The sequence below is a fragment of the Malus sylvestris genome, chromosome 4, assembly GCF_916048215.2.
Source record: "Malus sylvestris chromosome 4, drMalSylv7.2, whole genome shotgun sequence".
NCBI lineage: Eukaryota > Viridiplantae > Streptophyta > Magnoliopsida > Rosales > Rosaceae > Malus > Malus sylvestris.
The window spans coordinates 26,467,259-26,487,969 of NC_062263.1; the positions used below are offsets into that span (position 1 = coordinate 26,467,259).

Below are 20,711 nucleotides of genomic sequence, written 5' to 3' on the forward strand. Positions count from 1 at the left end.
AGAACGGAGAATTAGATGGAGATCTCAACCATAGAATACGAGCTGGATGGATGAAGTGTAAGAATGCATCCGGCGTGTTGTGTGACCGTCGTAGGCCACTGAAGCTCAAGGGAAAATTTTATAGGACGGCAATAAGGCCAGCGATGTTGTATGGCACAGAATGTTGGGCGGTGAAGCATCAACACGTACACAAAATGGGTGTAGCGGAGATGAGGATGCTTCGTGGGATGTGTGGGCACACGAGAAAGGATAAGATTGGGAATGAGGATATCCGAGGTAAAGTAGGAGTAGCCGAAATTGTAGGAAAGATGAGAGAAAATCGGCTCCGGTGATTTGGACATGTGCAAAGAATGCCGACTGACGCTCCGGTTCGAAAATGTGACTACGGGACAGAGGTTCAGGGCCGAAGGGGTAGAGGAAGACCTAGGAAAACTTTGGAAGAGACTCTAAGAAAAGACTTAGAGTACTTGGATCTAACGGAGGACATGACACAAAACCGAGCGCAATGGCGTTCTAGGTTTCATATAGCCGACCCCACTTAGTGGGAAAAGGCTTTGTTGTTGTTGTTGTACTGTTTGAGTTTTTGGCGTTTGATTCTTGTCAGTTTCATCGGGAAGGAAATTTATGAGTGTGAAAATGGAGTGCAGATTTATGTTAAAAGTTGCAAATATCAGTATCATCATCTGATCACAAATTTTCTGATCATTGTGTAGTTCGGTTGAAGCGAAAGTAGATTACATACCAAGACATCTAGAAAACTGAAAACAGCAGAACAGAAGGTTTGCGAATACCCGCTGGGAGCAGGAAAACCGAACGTGGAACCTTGAAAACCAAGATTTTTCGACAAAAAATCGTCATGTTATCTTTCAAAGCACTAGCATTTCTCATTAATAAGGAATTTCGGGACATAAAAAAGAAACCGATCGTAACATATTTCATCAAAATGGCTTCAGAGAAAGATAGAAAGTACGACAGATATACTTAAAAGACATTACTATCATTTCATTAATCAACACATACGTCCGGTATATTCTCAACTTGTAGACATCGCATTACCTCACCGGCTACAAAGTGAATGTACAAATGCTAAAAGGTACTGCAGAGTCTTCTCAAGGACCAAAATCTGTGCAATATGTAATTGTACTCTCTCCTGAAATTAGAATTCAGATGGTTATTGCCAAGGTTCAAACAACCTCATCGACTCGTACTTTTTCAGTTTTTTGTGTACTTGTAAAATGTATCTACCCAGATCAGAAGCAAGGCAAAAAGGTCCAATCTCAGGATGCTGCAACATGGATTTCTCTTCTCCAATGACAGATAGAACTACTTGTTAACCGAAACCTGAATATACAAGCGGAGATAAGTTCATATTTCTTCCAAAAATGAATTATTACTGTGGTGTGTATGTGAACATTAAAATTTGTGGAGAATACCTTTATACACTCACTAGCTGCTCAACTAAGCGCAAGATCATTCCGTTATCTGTTAGCTCTGTTGTTGTTAGCATCAGCTGCTTGAACATTATTTCGCACCAATGCAGTCTGTCCAAATCCCTCATTTGTTGCTTGGCCCTGGAAACACCAAAGAACAACAAAAACTTGATTTAGGACAAAAATAACGCAACAATCCAAGGTTCTTGACAATTATCATAACGTTATCTCACACACACAAAATCCTGGGATCTTTTCACATATCGTTAATTGATTCAGGTTTGATGATCTAACATAAACACTAACAAAGAAGCCCAACGGATATGCAGCATCAATTAAACAAAACTCCAAAACTAATATTCATAAATTATAAACAAAATCGACTTCATAGTAAATGCACAAACCTGACTAGATGTTGGATTGATAGAGCTATTGGCATTGTTGTTTTGCATCACTTGAGAGTTCATGTTCTGAACCCAATCCTTTGAACCAGAAACTGGAGCTGATTCCACATTTTCCACAGGTCCTCCTGAACTGCCTGCATTTGGTCCTGCAGATGACTTCACAAGGGGACCTCCTGATGAGGGAGCTAAGGGCGCACGTTGCATCTGCATAGGAACTCCTTGACTAGGAAGCCCAAACATCTGAAGGTTAGATCCCATCATCCCATTGAAGGCGTTGTGCCCTGCCATATGTGAACCAGGGAAATGTGCTCCTTGCATGGGGGGCACCTGAAGAATAGGGTAACTAGAAGATGCACCATTCATGTCGGGCATACCCATCCCAAAACCCATGCCTAATCCCATTCCCATTCCAACACCCATGGGTGAGAAATGAGCCATACGGGGTCCATGCATGTGTTGCATTCCTGGTGATAACATCATTGGTGGCATATACATACCAGCTCCCATTGACATAATCTGCATAGATATTGAAATAATAACCGTGTTATACTCGAACATTCAGTTGATTGGACATTAACATCGAGAGATGACTAAGTTAAGGAGTGATAAAGATTATGTTTACCTGTACTTGGAGTTGAAGCGTCTTTAAATACTCAATAGCCTCATCGAGCATTGAAGCTTTGTCCACCTTATATGTCATAATGAAAATTTCAGTCTAACCAAATTACATAAGATATCAACCAATAGTAGGTTATGTTAAAACTTTCATGATTATCAGTAATATCTATTATATTAAGCAACCAAGTTCAAACAAAAGTTGAAGTTCGAAAGATTGTAGAGATACATTTCAGATTTAATCAATAGACTTTCGTAGACATGAATACTATTTTATGCAATTGCTTTCACTCCAGGAGTTTTTAATTAGATCTTTGATTTAACACTAAAATTGTAAAACTTCCGAAATCCATCAAACATCACAAGCAAATTTTCGGAAAGACGATAAAATATAACACTTAGAAGAAAAAAAACCAACCTTATTGGAATTCGGTATGAGTTCCTGTAGCGCACGCATCTTCTCATTGATTCTGTCCCTTCGCCTCTGTTCAGAGAAATCCAGAATGAGTACAACTTAATGATCTTAGAGTTTGCAAATAGCATATTGCTAAGGAACTAACATATTCCCTGTTATGAATACCATCAATGAATGGTCTTGCTCACCCTTTCCGATAAATTATGCACTTCTGCTGCTCTGCTTCTCTTGGAACCCTTGCCCCGAGCATGAGCTCCTTTCTTGACACCCACAGATTCATCCTCTACGTCCTGCACAGGAGGAAGTTTCTTAATTTGAGGAAAGGGAAAAATTAAGAAAACTACAAGGAATATTCAATACCAAGTTTTCAACTTACATCACTATGGCATTCAGACTCGTCAGTCTCACGACATTTTCTCTTCAAAGCATGTGTTGGGTCATCTGAACCTCTCTCCACACTATTGCCTGAGCAAACAGAAGAAGCAACAACAGGTTCCAGAGTTTTTTCACGACCTGGAGATACCCTACTAGCACTTTCACAAGGTTTATCATTGGCGTTTATGTCATTCTTAGAGGTTTCTTCTTGGCATGCCCCCTCAGACCGCTTAGCAGTACATGGTTCCTCGAGAGGCTTAGCTTTTGTTGCTTTCAATTCATCACTGGATCTCACTAGAATTGGCTGGCATTGTGAATTTGACTCCTTCGGTGCACCACTGCTTGAATCAATTAGCGTTGACTCGGGCAGATTGTTCCTGGTTGCAGCTGAAAACTTGTCCTTGTTTTCAATCCTTTCCATGCTTGATGAACCTGAGCCAGCCATCGCACCGTTGTTCTGAACATTAGCTTTTGCAAGAGCAGCTGGCCGTGAAAAATGGGTAAAGTTCATTATGGATGGATTAGTGTTTCTAGGCATTACTGGATCTTGCCTCTGCATTTTCATTCCAGGAAAACCGGCCGTAGATGAAATCTGATTTGAATTCTTGCCAACATCACGATGGGTGGCACTAGTATTATCACCAGCAGTATCCGAAACCCTTGATCTGAAAGATGGATACGATGCTTGAGATTGCTGCGATGATAACGAGTACAACTGACTAGTACCAGTTCTAGGTCTGCTAACATCAGCACGGCCGATTAAAGCAACCTTTCCCACATTCCTTTGTTGCAAACAAGCATCTTCATGTGCAGAATTGGGATTGGAATCCCTAAGCACCTGACTAGAACTACTCCTCTTATCGATCGAGGCAAGATTATGATTGGAGGAAGCCTCATTTGCAGTTGCACTAGAAAATTCAGGCAAAAAATCATGACAGTACTCATGATGTAAAGGCTCATCAATGGAATAATTCAACCAAGGCAACATGTCATCATCCTCACTCAAACCCATCTCAGAAGATGGCACCGACAACGGAATTTCATCCAATTCAGAATCCACCACAAACCCAAATTTCCCTGTCTTCCCAATGTTGCTATTTCCTACATCTCTATCTCGATTTTTCGGGGTGTTATAAGACGGTAAGGTATTACAAGATGGATTCTTCCTAGTTCTACTGGACTGACCCTGCATCACAACCTGACCATTTTCCCATACCAACTCAAGAAAATCATTTCTGCATTAAAATCCCACAACAAATCCACAAATTTTCAAATGTTAAATGAGATAGCACCCAAAACACAATACAATTCAATGGCATGAATCAAAAGGGGCAAAACTGCAAAGACTGTAAAATTTGGAACAGAAAACGTACTCAAAATCTTGACTTGAATCAACCCTTCCGGCCATCCGATAAAGCTCGGAAAAAGGCATTGCGAGGAGCTGGAAAATCACTGTTATTCTGAAATGGCACACAGCTTCAAGAACACAGAAATCATTGATCTTACAAAGTCCGATTACGGATTAGTAAACGAGCCATTTGTGCTGAGATCAAAGCACCAGAAATTAATACATATATGTGTATATATAGAATGCCAAGAAACAAGAGTGACTGAAGACGAAGACGTGAACTCCCAACCAAAAACCCCCAGTATAAGACAATCCCAGTTCAACCTATAGTGGGAAAAAGAAAAGAAATATATATTCCTCACAGTTATATAATTTTACAGAATAAAATCTTACTTTAAATACTAAAGTCTCTATCAACAAGAAAATAAAATATGCAGATTTTAAATTAAAACATAAAAAGTACGCAGTCAAAGTAATTCTTTAATGGGTTCCAAAGATCCCTGAAAACCCTCTAAATTAAGCTACTTTGCGTTTAAAAATTGATTCTTTTCACTTCTTTTAATCATTGGACGAAGAGCCCAGAAAACAGATTAAATTTACTTAAACTAATCAGCAATCTTTAAGCAAAATCTTCACTGCCCAAAACCCAGCTAGAAAGCTAGAAGGAAAGCAGGACACTTGATTTTGGGGAAATCAGAGTTTCTTGGATTAGCCAAATTACACTAATCCAGATTTTTAAATCATATAAAGCTCTTAAGAATTAACAACTGAGCTCGAACAAAGAGAACCCATGATTTCACAGAGTGAGAGATAGAGAATCCAAGAGGACGTAGAAGCCGGCGAAAGGCTAGCAGAGTTGCGGGGGGGACGGGGTTTGGTAAAAGCTTCAACTTTCAACTACCAGTGCAGCTTGAAGCCATATGTGGATTTAACCATGGTCAAACATCTTATCATGCATTGAAAGCTTCAGCCATTTCACCTCTGAATTTTGATTAAAAAATGATTACCGCACACCCATTTTCTTTGGCGTCTTATTTTTGTTCCTCGATTCGTTTCCTCGCATGTCTTTATTTTTTATGTACCATAATTATACCACCTAATGAACATTCTTTAGCTCCATTCAATCGAGAGTTGTTCATATTTACTTGGAAATTGCAAATTTATGTATATACTGAAGTGACTTATGAACACGCAAGAGAAAAATTAGGCACAGACAACAAAATAATGTAATGTTTAACAGAAGAGACTTGTACATGAAAAGTGTCAATATTTTCCTTGTCACTACACCAAACTCTAATCTTAACTTAAATATCTTTCTTTTTTCAGTCAAAGTTGATTAGATCAAATATTCTGTATCTATTTTGTATGTGGTCTTTTTATGGTTTCTAACATTAATTGACGTGTGCTAAGTTTATGACAACAAAATTAAGAAGAGTTAAAATTGATTAACACGTATTAATAAATTATTAAAGTTACAAAGAGACCACATACAAAATGGGTGCGAATAATTTGAACTGGTGATGATAGCTGCCACCACTAAGCCATACTCTTGTTGTCAACTTGTGCTTATCAAATCTGATCATGATCTCACTAGTTGCTACCTAAAACATGGTAGTGCTTTGACTTGGATGATCATAACCAAGCATTAATTTTTATAATATCTTGTTAGCATAAAGACAGACACATTTACTATTAAAAAGCATGAACATATGTTTTTATTGTTATGGTCCATGACACAATGTAATTAGAGGAGATGATTAAAACTTGTCATTATAAATTTACCAATCGAGTTTTCGAAGGTGTGGGTTACTAGGCAGAGAAAAACTTTCATACACATGTTCTTACATTTGTAAAATCAGGTGAGCAATACAAGGTTATAAATGCGCGACATTCGTTTCATGCAACAAATAAAAGAAAAGTTTATTTTTAATTACACCCTCTAAAACTTCATTTTAATCTCATTTTAATCTCACTTCGACTTGTGGACTTTCTTCTCCTTGAAACTTATAAGTCGCCTCCTAAAACATATATGGGACCCAACATCCAATAAGACTATGCCACATGTGCAATAAATTTCATTATAAGTCTCCATTATGAGTCAACATTCAACAATCAGATAATATTAAATTTAAAAGAAATTAAAGAGATAAAAATAAACAAAACAAAAATTGATTAACCTGGCTCACCCAAATCAAACCTACATAAGAAACTAACAGATCTAAGGCAATATGGAGCAAAATTTTTGACTTTTATAGAGATGACTTTTCAAGTTTCAAGAGGTAAACTGAGATCAAAATTGAGTTCCAGGGAGCACAAGTGAAGCGATTTTCGAGTATATAGAGTAATGTGACAACCTTTGAGTTACATAGAGCAAAGTGAAATTAAAATCGAGTTCCAAAAACCATATCTAAAAATAAACCTAAAAGAAAATGTTGTCTCGACTAGATGAGGCAAAACAAGGTAATAAAAACATGAAACATCATTATAACTCCATGGTTAAAGACCTAAAGTGTTGTGTGTACTTTGTACGCATTTGTTTATCTGTTTATTTAGTTTTCGTTTTGAGGAAACATGAGGGTTTAAGAGATGGAAGGACAAAGAGGTAAATTATAGAGTCCTCTAACATCAAACGATATGCGCCTACTTTAGTCAAATTAAGCTCTTCGATTCACTTTTTAGTTTTCTATCATTTGAATTATAATTCTTAGTGTATGATTTGGTAATCCCTTTCCCGGTGCTTTCAATCCATACGTTGATGTGCTTTGATCATAAAAGTAGGGCCACAGCTGGTAGATTTTTTTCTTTAAAAAAAAAAAAAAAAAAAAAAAAGAAGAAGAAGATAGGTGCATTTGATATCCTTATACACTCTACTCAAACAGAGCATATTATCCAATTGTATTTGTTAATCTTATCTTATAAATTTGGATGTGAATTTGGGTTTTGTTGTGGACTTTATGTTAGGATTTATAATGCAAACAACAACATCATTATTGAGTGTGTTTGTGTGTGTGTGTGTCTATATATATATATATATATTTAAGAGGCGGATGTGTGACACCATTTTTTTACATCATTTTTTACACACATTTTTGTGAGCCCTCTCTATAATGTATCTCAACAATTCGTATCTGAAACCATATCACCATTGGGTTAAGGATTTATGGTTACATTGTAGAACTGTATGGATCATTTTGTTCATTACAAATGAATGTTTTAATGGTTTTAGATTTGATTCTGAATATATAAAAAAACGATTTTGTATTTGTATAATTTTTTTCTATGAATGATGTTCTAAATGATAAATAATTCGGACCGTTAAAATACATTACGGAGTGGACTCCACAAGTACTTATGTCACAAATTGTGTAAAAAAATAGTGTCACGATTTCCTATATATACACTAAATATACATCGATCGTCATATTTTGTTGGCTGGTGTCCCTTTTTCAAATTTGAACCTAAATAATAACATTAGATTTGAAAGTTAGGGATTAAGGCATAATGCATAAATAATCTATTGACTTGTATATAATTAACGATTTTTAAAAAATCTTCTTCCCCGTGGCACAGCAATGACGTAAAGGTTTAGTCTTTTTTTATTAGGAAAACTAATGAATGAAAACTTTGAGTTTTAACGATAATGATAAAATAAAGGGTAAAATGAATAGTACTATGATTGATTTTTTGGTGTAAAAATATAATTTTTCATTAAAGTGAACAGTACCGGGACTTTTCGTTAAAGTTCCCCTTTATTGTTTTGGTTGCGATGTTTTCCTTTAATTTTCAACTTTAACTACATAAATAATTAAGCAGCCTTTTAATTAGAAGATTAACGAAAGTTTACTTGAATCAAATATTATAGACTTTTAGTTTGTTTCAATCCTCTTATTGTGTAAGAGTGATGATTTTATAAAACCAGATAAAGCTAGGAATACTAACTAGTTAGACTAGATTTTATAAATCATACGACATGGTTGTTGATGGTTATATTATTTTGATTAAAGTGATTATTTCATATTGGTGACATATCATATATAGTTTGCAAATATGGTCTAAAAATTTGATATACCTAGCATTGCTGTTATGAACTAGATGAATGCAACGTGTAAACCAACCACAGCGTAGCACGCAAAAATTAAGTTACAGTTTACATTCATCATCGACTGAATCACTATTTAGGTTAAAAAAACAAGCCAAATCACCAATCTATGATATAAAAAAGTTACTCGGAAAAAAAAAGAAAAAACAAACAGGGTTGATCTAAAGCTTTAGAGCGCATCATCTTTATCCAAAACAACGAATCGAATTGCTTTTGAAAAAAAAAAATCACCTTGCAGTCTCATCGATCGAGTAGAATCTATATCACAGTTGAATAATGGAGTTATATAGTGCTTCCCTTGATTAAGGCAAACAAAATGGCGAAGCTGCCCTGTAATTTATTGAAGAATAAGGGTTTATACCAACGACATGATAGCCTTTTTAGTTTTCATGCATGGTGTATTATAAAAGCCAACAATAATTAGGGGACATCCAAATCACAAATTTTATACTCTTGGTTATTTGTAGGACCCCGGCCAAATTGTAATGTTAAAAACATATAAAAGAAGTTCAACAAAGTGATGGACAATCTAGAAGTTACTAAAGCCTATTTAATTAATCACTCATATCATTCATATTTTGTGAATTTCACAAGCAGCATGACAGTCATAATCAATCCGCTTCCACATCAAAATTTCACATTTTGAAATGAAACTGTATCCGGTATAAAAGATTGTTGAATAAGAAAGTAGCTAGTATTTTATTGTCCAATGAGAAATTAAATTTAAAAAAAAAGGAGTAATTTAATAGTGATAAGATATGATGTAACATGCAAGATAAAGAAATATGGATAACATGGCGAGCTCATGTCGGTGAGATAATCAGAAGGGCCAATTGATTGGATGTTTTTATATGTCTTCAATGAAGAGGACGATGTCCTTTAATTTATGCTTTTTTCTTATTGTAGATGACATGAAAATGTTCATCAAACTGTACATGAATGGAAATGTGCGAAGCCAAATGCCAAACCAAAATTCAAAAGATAAGGATTTGGTACTGCATGTGGACCACTACACTGAAATTTTTTTAGCTGAGAATTTATTGTACCGAACAATATTTTTGATACATTGAAAAATCTCTTAATCACAGTTGTCTTAAGCATGGGTACGTAATGGGTTATGTCCACGTGGACCCTTCTTGACCCAACAATTGGATTTGACGCCATCCATGGGTGGACCCGAATATGACGGAGCATCTTTTTCTCATCCTCTGGTTGATGCATGAACCGTTATTAACAGACAGAAAAGAGTCCTGTGATAGCAAGCTAGGGTTTCTGCTTTTTCAGAGATGAAGGATTTGAGGCCCTCCAAATTGACTAATCAGCAAAGATATTTGGAGGGTGCGGGATATTTAACCAGAAAAAGATACGGACGGTGTGGGAATTCACGTGCACGTATGAAGTTCACGTGACTACTGTTTCCATGTCCATGGAATTTGGCATCCAACATCTAGTGTGTCCAGTGTGTGCGTTTTCATTGCTTGAGCCCACGAGGACTGATTTGAGAAGGATTGCATGGCAAAAGTTTACCATTATATAACGTTTCATGTCAATATTATAGAATACGTGTTAGTTTTTTACACATGTTCTTGTGTTATTTGCACAGAAAGCAATTATGAAGGTGAGCCGTGCCATACAAATTATTGTCCTCTGGTTTCCATGGCATGCATGTCTTGCTCTCTATTTTCCTGCACGTGTCCCATATTTGAGGATGTATTATTCAAGTGCCCCAGCAAAGTGACAAATCCAGAAATTAATTTGCATCGCAGTGATTTTAGTTATGTCATGAATTGATGTGCATAATGTATCACTTCCACTGGTCTAAAATGTGGAACCAAAGTTTGGTTTCTTTGTGCCACTTAGTATTACTGTCAAGTGTTATTCCTCTTCACTTATAAATGAGATTTTAAGTTCGATTATTGCCAAAAATAAATTTTAACCATGCAAATTATTGTTAGTCCATTATGAGGCTAAGCTCACTTCCCTCTCCCTTAATATAGATAATATCGTTTGTTAAAAAAAAGTTCTATTTCTTTGGAGCTAGCTGGCAACTATGTAACGTCCTGCAGCTATGAAAGCTGCATACACATTTTTGTGAGCATGGATTTGAGTTCATTTACGAGTAATGATCTATTTTATGAGACATAACAAACTAATGTTCAAGTTTACTACCATATTATGGCAGCTTGGTTTTTTATTTTATGAATTAGAGAGCTTTTTTTGTTTTTAATCAGAGTAGTTAAGCTAAGATCCTCTATGAATCTTTAAACCTTACACGTCTGAAGCCTAAGAACTATAACATTTAGAAAATTACAAAACCGGAGACAAAAATAGTCAAATAAACGTATTTGTAAAGCAGGACTGAATGGAGCTATTACTATTTATTTAAAGCAGGGATTAAACAAATGAAAACCGTACTTAGAGTTAGACATGTAGACAATGATTCATGGGAGAGAAAATAACAAATTTCTGTAGGCTAAACATGTTGGAAATGGCATGAAGATCCCAAGTAAATTTAAGCAAAAAAAGACTGATTCAAAGATTTGTGAAGAAAATACAGCGGGATACAGGACAGCCATACAGGAATGTAAAGATGTGGGAAGAACAGAAGGATAATATAAATAATTGAAAATATGACCCTTCATGGGACTGGGATGATAGAGGAAGAGGTTGGTGTACTGAGTCGCTGACCTTGTAATAATTTAAGGCATGCGTTCTTGGCTGTGGAGCCATTTAAAAAAAATAATTAAAATGGACCCAAAACATGGATCGTGGTTTATCAACACTAGCAGTTTCTGCTGGCCATTGTCTGTCTGCCTTCCCTCTGCAATATGCACATGACCACTAGACCCATCCAACAACCATTTCTGCAGATATATCATTTATGCTTTTACTGTATATTATATGACTCAAATTTTTTTTATTGCAGTAGATATTTATGACTGAAAGAAATACAGAGGCACTGTGCTTATGCAGGGTATAACGTTGTAAACAACCACCACCGCCTTCATGCTTTTATCTTTTTTCTCTTGTTTTTTAGGATTTTAGTTTTATGTAAGGATCCGTAATTTCTTTTTTTTTCTTCGCTTTTTTATAATTGAGATGAGAGGAAATGAATACAAAAATGAAGGACTAAGAAAGCTTGGGGAGAGATGTGGAAGAAATAAAGAAGAACGAAGAAAAAAAAATCTTAAAAGTGAAAACAGCTTATAATATGTAGTTTTTGGTCTTGTATTATCAATTTTTGTGCGTTTTTGCTTAGACTTTTAGTTTACATCTCTCCTTGGTGCTGATAGGACTTTAGTTTACCTCTCTCCCACCAAACTTCATCCAGTCATTTTCATATCTAACATTTCGTCTATATGACTTCCTCTTTACATTGAACACAAAAAGTGAAAAGTAAAAAAATAGCAAAATGGTTATCAAACAGGCCATAGGATTTATGCAAATTGCTTTCATTTGTGCCTAGGAAATAAGAGAAACACTCATATGATGGGAATATATTGGCTCTCTCCTTCTCACTCACTAGATAATCATGTAATGAAGAATGGTTTAGGTAACTATTTCTTCTTAAATAAGCCTTCATAGTTTGTGCACAACCAAAGAATGTTGGAAATAAAATAGACGAAATAGAGAGAAACTAGAGAGAGATTGAGAAGAGAAATAAGAGTATCTTTTTTATTCTTATTGGACTGCTTATTTATAGGCTTAAGGTTTATAGAGAAATGTGTTCATCTATTAAGATATTACCTATTGGCCTCAAGTGAACAACCACATAATTAACAATGTTTACAACAAAGAAGTATTAAGATAGCATTCTATTCAAGTGGATAAGATTATTGTTAGTAACTTAGTCCTATAGTTGAATCAAATTAATCAATAAGGTTTAGCAAATGTGGGATAAAACCATATCTAATTATATATGTCCTCTTATTTAACTTTTTAGTTTGCACACACAAAACTACACATGGCATATGTTCATTACACTTTAAGTGGGAAACAAGCATAAATAGGAGTAGAGGAGGGCAGCCTTTCTTTTTCTTTCCTTTTTAATAGTGCGATGAGAGCAATCATTTTTCAGGTTTGCCTAGGGCCTAGCTACCTCTTTCTATTATAATATATAGCTTAGCCCATGCTGCTCTCCATGTTTATGTGAGGGGGAGGGGAGGGGACAACTGTTAAATAACATGAGCGTGTGGGAGGACCAATACAAGCATGACTTTAGAAAAAGATAATTAATTTGGGTAGAAAATGCTTAGTACCGTACAGTTGGCGAATACACAAGATATTATTTTTCTTCACTATTCATGTGTGTATATCGGTGTAACTACACGTGATGAGAGAAATAGTTTGCCTGAGTACCTACAAAAGGTGATATACAAACGATTCTCATTCAAAAACGAACGAGAACACTTTAATAGGTGATAGAAATGTAACAGTCCAGTGTGATCACTATAACTGTTGACATTTGGCTGTGGTAGGCCGTTTGTTGCTTTTATATGATAGGGTAGATGAGATAGGGTTTCAATCTTTAGAGATATACTAGAATAGTAGTCTTGCAAATGCAACTTGATCAAATGATGTAATATGGCAGATCCTATACAGATAAAAATTAGAGCATCAAATCTCTCAAACTATCCACATTTGCCAACATATATGCAACTTGCTGTGTTACCAATATTTCTTTTATGATTGAATAAATTAATTGAGCATAGGGCATGCAGATGCATATAAATGTACTCTTAACAGTAAAATAAACTAAGTTCTAAAAAGATTGTAAAATAAAGTAAAAATTATAATGGGTGACTGCCAACAAATCTACCTCCTTATCTGTGCGCTTGTCTTTGACTGCAGAGATGGTTTCCATGTTTAGCATTCTGGCACAATTGGCCCAGAATATCAAAGAGGAAATGGTGGGAAGGAATAAATGGAATTCAGTGAGACAACAGCTCTGTGAAGATTCCACAACAATATGGGACATTGCAAATTTGGTACAGGCATGGAAGATTTCATCTGTTCGTATAGCCACATGTACCTAGGTCCTGGTTTGTCCCGCCTTTACAAAAACCCTATGAGATATCGCTGCGCAATAACTTAGGCCATCTCCAACCGAAAGTTGGTCAGATGGTTCGTTTTAGCCCTCTGATCCTCTAAGAAATTAATATTTTAGTGAATAGTGTAGGGCTATATTTCTTACAATCTCCAACCGAGGGTCATAGGGCTCGTTTTAGCCCTGTCACAAAAATTCATCTCCAATCGGGGGCCAAAGGGTTATAGGGCCAAACATAATTTATTATTTAAAAACTACAACTTAAAGAAGCATGGAATAGATGTTTAAGTTTTATGTTGTTAAATGTTTTATTTTTATGTTGTATAATTTTTACGATGTTTAATGTTATTTAATTGTTTAATATTGTTTAATGTTGTTTCATGTTGCTTAATGTTATGTAATGTTTAATTGTTTAGAAAGTTAAAGAAAAAAAAAAGAATTTTTACAATTTTTTAAACAAATGTTGTAAAAATAAAAAATAACGGCTAGCTGATGTCAGCTAGCTAGCCGTTGCAATTTGAATTTTGACCCGGCCTGAGGCCGGCTGGCTGGTTCATTTGGGCCAACAAGTTGGCCCTTTGGCCATTTTTTGTTTAGTGGGGCCCACAAGCCCTTTGGTCTGACCCTCAGTTGGAGACGGTTTTTGGGTTATTTTCGGCCTTCTGGACCATTCGGTTGGAGATGGCCTTACATGTAACCAAATATTATTGTACATGTTATAACATACCATATCAATTACATAGTGCAATATTACATGAGAAATTTTTTTGTGCGTAATTAGTTTAAGATAACTCATAGTGACCCTGCGGTTAAAAGCATAAGGGGAGTTTTATGGTCCTAGTTACTATTATTAAGAAAACTCTCTTTGTCAACCTTTGGATAAAATGACAATCATATCCCTATTTTTCATATTTTTTCCCTCACTTTTGATACACAATGTTTATATAAGGAGGACAAAATAGTAATTACGTACCTTTTGAAAAAATGACAATCATATCCCTATATATTAAGAAAAAAAATGCACTTACTAAGAGAAACTGTCTCATCATTATTGTCCCATACTCCTTTTTAATTTTAAAAACTAATCACATTGTACCTTTTAAGAAAATGACAATTATATCCCTATTTTTCCTATTTTACCCTATATTAAGAAAAATATATAGTCTTATTAAGAGAAATTGTCACATCCCGACCCGGACTCGACTCCGCCGTAGCACGATATTGTCCGTTTTGGGCCCCAACCACGCCCTCACAATTTTGTTTCTGGGAACCCACACAAGAACTTCCCAATGGGTCACCCATCATGGGATTGCTCTCGCGCGAACTCGCTTAACTTCGGAGTTTCAATGGAACCCGAAGCTAGTGAGTTCCCAAAAAGCCTCGTGCTAGGTAGAGATGAGAATATACATATAAGGCTTAGAGGATCTACTCCCTTGTGGGATGTAACAATCCACCCCCCTTAGTGGCCCGACGTCCTCGTCGGCACACTTTCAGCCAAGGATTGACTCTAATACCAAATTGTCACATCCCAGCTAGGGCCTCCACCACATCTCGGGCTCGACTCCGCCGTAGCACGATATTGTTCGCTTTTAGCCCCCAACCACGCCCTCACGGTTTTGTTTCTAGGAACTCACACGAGAACTTCCCAGTAGGTCACCCATCATTGGATTGCTCTCGCGCGAACTTGCTTAACTTCGGAGTTCCGATGGAACTCAAAGTCAATGAGTTCCCAAAAAGGCTCGTGCTAGGTAGAGATGAGAATATACATATAAAACTTAGAAGATCCACTCTCCTATACGATGTGGGATGTAACAATTCACCTCCCCTTAGGGGCCTGACGTCCTCGTCGGCACACTTTGGGCCAGAGATTGGCTTTGATACCAAATTGTCACATCTCGGCCCGGACCCCCACCACATCCCGGGCTCGACTCTGCTGTAGCACAATATTGTCCGCTTTAGGCTCCGACCACGCCATCACAATTTTGTTTCTAGGAACTTACACTAGAACTTCTCAGTGAGTCACCCATTATGGGATTGCTCTCGCGCAAACTCGCTTAACTTCAGAGTTCCGATGGAACTCGAAGCCAGTAAGTTCCCAAAATGTCTCGTGTTAGGTAGAGATGAAAATATACATATAAGGCTTAGAGGATCTACTCCCCTGGACGATGTGAGATGTAACAAAAGCTGTCTCATCATCATTATTCCATATATATATTTTTTTATTTTAAAAACTAATCACACTCCTTAATCAAAAACAAAAAATAAAATGCAATTGTTCATACACCCAAAATATGTGCTCATCTGCTAGTAGTGGCATTATGAAAATGTGAATGCACTAATTCCTAAACAATTGATTACTTTAATATTAATAAGAGTATCTCCATAAGCAAATGAGTAGTAAAATTCTCTCTAATGAGCCACATGGGAAAAATCAAATTCCAATCGAGTAGTTAATTGAGGAGGCAAACTTGGCCCAACCCTTCAAAGAATCGAAGTAGGCAAAATTGCCTACTTCTGTGTTGGCAAAATTGAACCCCTCAGATCGATTTATAATAAAGTATGGAGAGGAATATAAAATAAAAAATAATAGTGAATATCAAAGGTGAAAGACAATAATAAAATAAAATTTTACCTGCTTGATTTTCCTATTGCATTAGAATGACATATTTTTGTATGAGATAATTGAGTATATAACTTATCACGTCAATCATTATAGTACATATTACTTATTATATTTGCCTCTACAATTAGAGATGCTCTGCAAAAGGTATTGCAGATTCGTGAGGATTCTGACCGGATTCTCTTTGTGAAAATCCCAGAGTCATTATAGTACATATTACTTATTATATTTGCCTCTACAATTGGAGATGCTCTTCAGAAGGTATTGCAGATTCTTGAGGATCCTTGCCAATCCTCTTTGTGAGGATCCTCGTCAGATCCTATTTGTGAGGATCCGCAGATCCTCAAATCACATTCGTTCATTGTACATCATGCACAATTAGAAACTATTGTAAATTTTTTTATTTAAAATTAAATATAAACAATATCTGATGAAAATCAATCGCACAAAATACAATAAACAACTATAATTGAAAGATCTTCAAACTCTCATAAAAAGAATCCGGCAAGAACTCTTTCTCATTCCAGATTATGCTGGTGATAAACTTTCAGCTGTAGTTCTTGACATTCGATAAAGATATGCATTTACCAAGAAATCATCAAATTCGAATGAAATCTTTATTTGATAATGATGAAACCCATGCTGCATTGTACTATGCTATACATCTAGCTATATTCTGACAGTTGGCTCAACATCACTCACTTTAGTAGTTATGATCTGAAATATATCTGAATACATTCCACCATCAATTGATTTGGTTTGCAAAATAATGTTGTTACCTGTTAAACAAGAGTCCTCGTCCCCCTCTCAGATCTTGAAAACTTCCCACCATGTCCACGTCTTCTTCATCTCTCCCTAGTCCTAAGGTAATCTTCAACTGATGCGATCAAAGGGTCATAAGCAAAAAAAACTAGCCGATTTTGACATGAAAACCGTCTCCAAAACGACAGCTAGACCAAAGGGCTCGTGGGCCCCACCCAACCAAAAATTGGAGAATCGGCCAGCGGGCTGGCCAAGAGGACGTCAGGTTACTATTGGATTTGACTTTGTTTTGTTTTTAAGACAAAATTTTTATTTTTTTCCTATAAATACCTAAGTCATTTCTCACATCATTTTCATCATTCTATACTATATTACCTCATTTAATTTCAATTCTTCACCAATTTTTCACATCATTTTCATTATATAAAGATAGGAAATCTGGAGACTTATTAATTTAGCAACAAATGACACTCAAAATATGTCTGAAAACATTATTTTAATATGGTAGTTTAATTCAATTAAAATAATAAATTATTGAGGGGGCTATTGGTTGGAGATGGTTTTTTGTCAAACGGGTTATGTTTTGGCCTATGGCCCTTTCGTCCCCTCGGTTGGAGATGATATAAAATATGGTATGACACTGTTCATTAAAAAATAATTTCTTGCAGGGCTATAGGCTAAACATGACCCTTTGACCTCTTTCAGTTGGAGATAGCCTAACGTTGCTCAATTCCTCAAGCTTTCCAACTCCAACTACCTCATTTGGCTTGGTCAAAGTCCTATATTACCAGTAGCTAATATCAATCAGGCTCCACGATTGAACTTGTCACTCGATGAACCTACAACACATTTAAGAGTCCGTTTGATAACTTTTTTTTTTTTTAAATTTTTGGCTCTTCCTATTTCTTCTATATCTCTCCCACCAACCTTCTTCACCCCTCCTTTCCCACATATAGTTCCTCTCATCTCAAGCATAAAAATTGAAAACCGAAAACAAAAAAACAAAATGATTATCAAACCCGACCTAAATATCTTCCCATGTCTAATTACATGATGATGGAATAATTGGAACGGGACGCTGCAAGGTTAGCAGAAGCATGTATCAAGTACAGAAGACTACGAAGCAATCGCCGGTGTATTCTACCTTCACAAATATGTCCTTAATCACCGGAGTATGGGTTCTTCACAATCTTCCAAGACCTAATCGTAAATATTTATTTTTCTAAACCCCACCGCTGTAGAATTGTAAGGAACAACCCATCTCTCTGTCTCAGGGTTTCATCAAACACCTTCTCCACCAAATCAACTAATACACGGCCCACAAAAACATGGGTTTCATAAATGAATAGTTTTTTTTAGAACCCATTTACCAACGGGCCCATATTTAGTGCACCACTGGATTGAGGCCAATCCAATTGGAACAATTGCAATCCATCCAGTTTTTTTATACAGAAAGTTGACGTTTCACCATTACATCAATTAATAATAAGGAAAACTAATGAAAAGGGTTTGAAAACTTTGAGTTTTAATGATAAGGACAAAATAAAGGGTAAAGTGAATAGTACCAGGATTGACTTTTTAGTGTAAAAATGTGGTTTTTCGTTAAAGTGAACAGTACCAGGTGCTTTTCGTTAAAGATCCCTTAATAATATGGTGAATAGTCAAACTTATTTATAGGTTCATACAAATTTCCTATTTCCTTCAATGTAGAATTCATTCTCAACATGTCCCCTCATATATGGAGAATTTTCAAGCCTATAACGTGGACAAATGGGGTGACGTGGAATACTTGGAACCATACAAGATTCCTTCTCCCATCAATATGCGATTCATCCTCAACATTTCCTTCCCAATTTCATTGTAACTTGGTACTTTTTTTCCTAATAATTATTATTATTAGGAGAACTCTCACTATCAAATTTATCTTTCTAATTTGTCCCACTCCCACTTTTATATATATATATATATATATATATATATTTCAAATCAATTCCTTCATTCTCCAAGTTCGAGTTCTTTTACAGTTTAACTTCTACGCATAAATAAAATGTGACATTTTTCTAACTATTAGTTTATAAATAAATTATCAATGTACTTCCTTTAATAAAGTAAAACTTACAAGACACTGATTGTATAAAAACTTGTGCTTGTAGCACATAATTGCGGGGCTATATGGTCACTAACAATCAACGTTATGCCATAATCTCTAACTTCAAGGCAAACTTCAATAAGGGGCACGATCATGTTGTCTTTAGCTCACTTCTTATAAAAACAACGTGACTCTCTATACTTTTGTCTCACTCGAGACTCCATACTACAACACGCTTAATTTGAAATCTACCCTAGTAGTATTAAAACTTATCTTCTCCGATATGATGTCTTAAAAAGGTTAACTCTTTGGCTTTTTTTAATCTTTTTTTAATGTTCTTCTTTCAAGTCCACCCCTTAAATCATAAACACAATTGGGCAAAATGTGAACCAAAAGTCCAAATCCAAAAATCTAATACCAATTTATTGTTTTGGGATTAGCTTTTACCCAAACCCATTGGAAGGACGGTTGCCTAACATGTAACATGCCCTAGTATGTGCATTTGGATAACTCCACATAATCTTTACTAAACAAACTTATTGTATGATGATTGGATACATTAATGGCAACATTACATAATAAGTCATATAGGGAGGAGTTTTACGCTGGCCAGAGGTTAAAACGGAAGAGTGGAGTTTGTTTCAAGCCACAACGTGCAGTTGTAGACTTGTAGTGGTGCTTGCATGGTGAGTAGCTATTTTTCTATGTCCCTTACTCCTTGCAAGCTGAGACGAAAGTGAAAAAGAAAAAAAAACAAAAAAAACAATATTAAATTCTAATAAGATATTAGAATTCACTGAATAATGTTATGTTGATGGAAGCTCTTAAATTAAATGTCGAATGCCCTCTTCATCGAAATTGTTTTCATCCTCACAGTATATGAAGTCAAAACGGCAAGAAAACGACTTATCCATATATTAACCACCAATTTGGAGATGCTAAAAGAATGAAAATTTGATGTTAAAAACATGAATTAGAAGAAAAAGGGGAATAAAAACATAAATCGACACTAATATCTACCCTCCAAACCTTCATCTCTACAGATCAGACAACCCTAATTTCACCGAAAATCTCCAAGTCTCAGGTTCTGCAGTCGGTAGCCGGGACCTTATCAGAGACATTTTTCAATTATCGCTTGCTCCAATGGATAATGGAACTACAGACACCAGGTTATAATTTATAGTTCCCCTCGATGTCATCATAGTTCTTTAACCTTAATTTAGTTTTGAGTGAAAATATTACCAGAAATAATAAAATAAAAAAATACATAAAAATTAACCATTTCATCTGGTAAAGTCTCCAGCTTCGCAACAAAACAAAACAAACACAAAAATTAACCCACAAAAATTATAACCACGATTCACACAAAGAGAGGGGTGGGTGTATGGACGTAAGGTTGGTTCTTATAAATGGCCATTGATTCAGCAAACCATTTTTGCAGTTGATGTTGATCAATTTTGTAAAATCTACGTGGGCAGAATGTGGGATGAGAATGTGCATGTCTCTA

At 35.8% G+C, this 20,711-nt stretch overlaps 1 protein-coding gene across 3 annotated transcripts; it reads right to left on the bottom strand.

Moving 5' to 3' along the window:
• Nucleotides 1-978: 978 nt before the first annotated feature.
• Nucleotides 979-5,713, bottom strand: LOC126619539 (transcription factor PIF3-like). 3 transcript variants are annotated; one of them, XR_007622098.1, is made up of 9 exons: nt 4,613-5,713; nt 3,241-4,474; nt 3,053-3,154; nt 2,868-2,933; nt 2,457-2,522; nt 1,835-2,350; nt 1,434-1,571; nt 1,246-1,341; nt 979-1,150 (listed from the first exon to the last, which is right to left on the bottom strand). XR_007622098.1 is itself a non-coding variant. In XM_050287934.1 (8 exons), exons 1-7 carry the CDS (start codon nt 4,669-4,671, stop codon nt 1,479-1,481), a joined length of 2,136 nt encoding a protein of 711 aa, XP_050143891.1. In that variant the 5' UTR covers nt 4,672-5,713; the 3' UTR covers nt 979-1,341; nt 1,434-1,478. The 3 variants fall into 3 exon arrangements, 2 of the variants coding, with proteins under 2 accessions (XP_050143891.1, XP_050143892.1); XM_050287934.1 differs by having other exon boundaries at nt 979-1,341; XM_050287935.1 differs by having other exon boundaries at nt 979-1,341; nt 3,241-4,147; nt 4,613-5,712.
• Between the last annotated feature and the right edge of the window lie 14,998 nt (nt 5,714-20,711).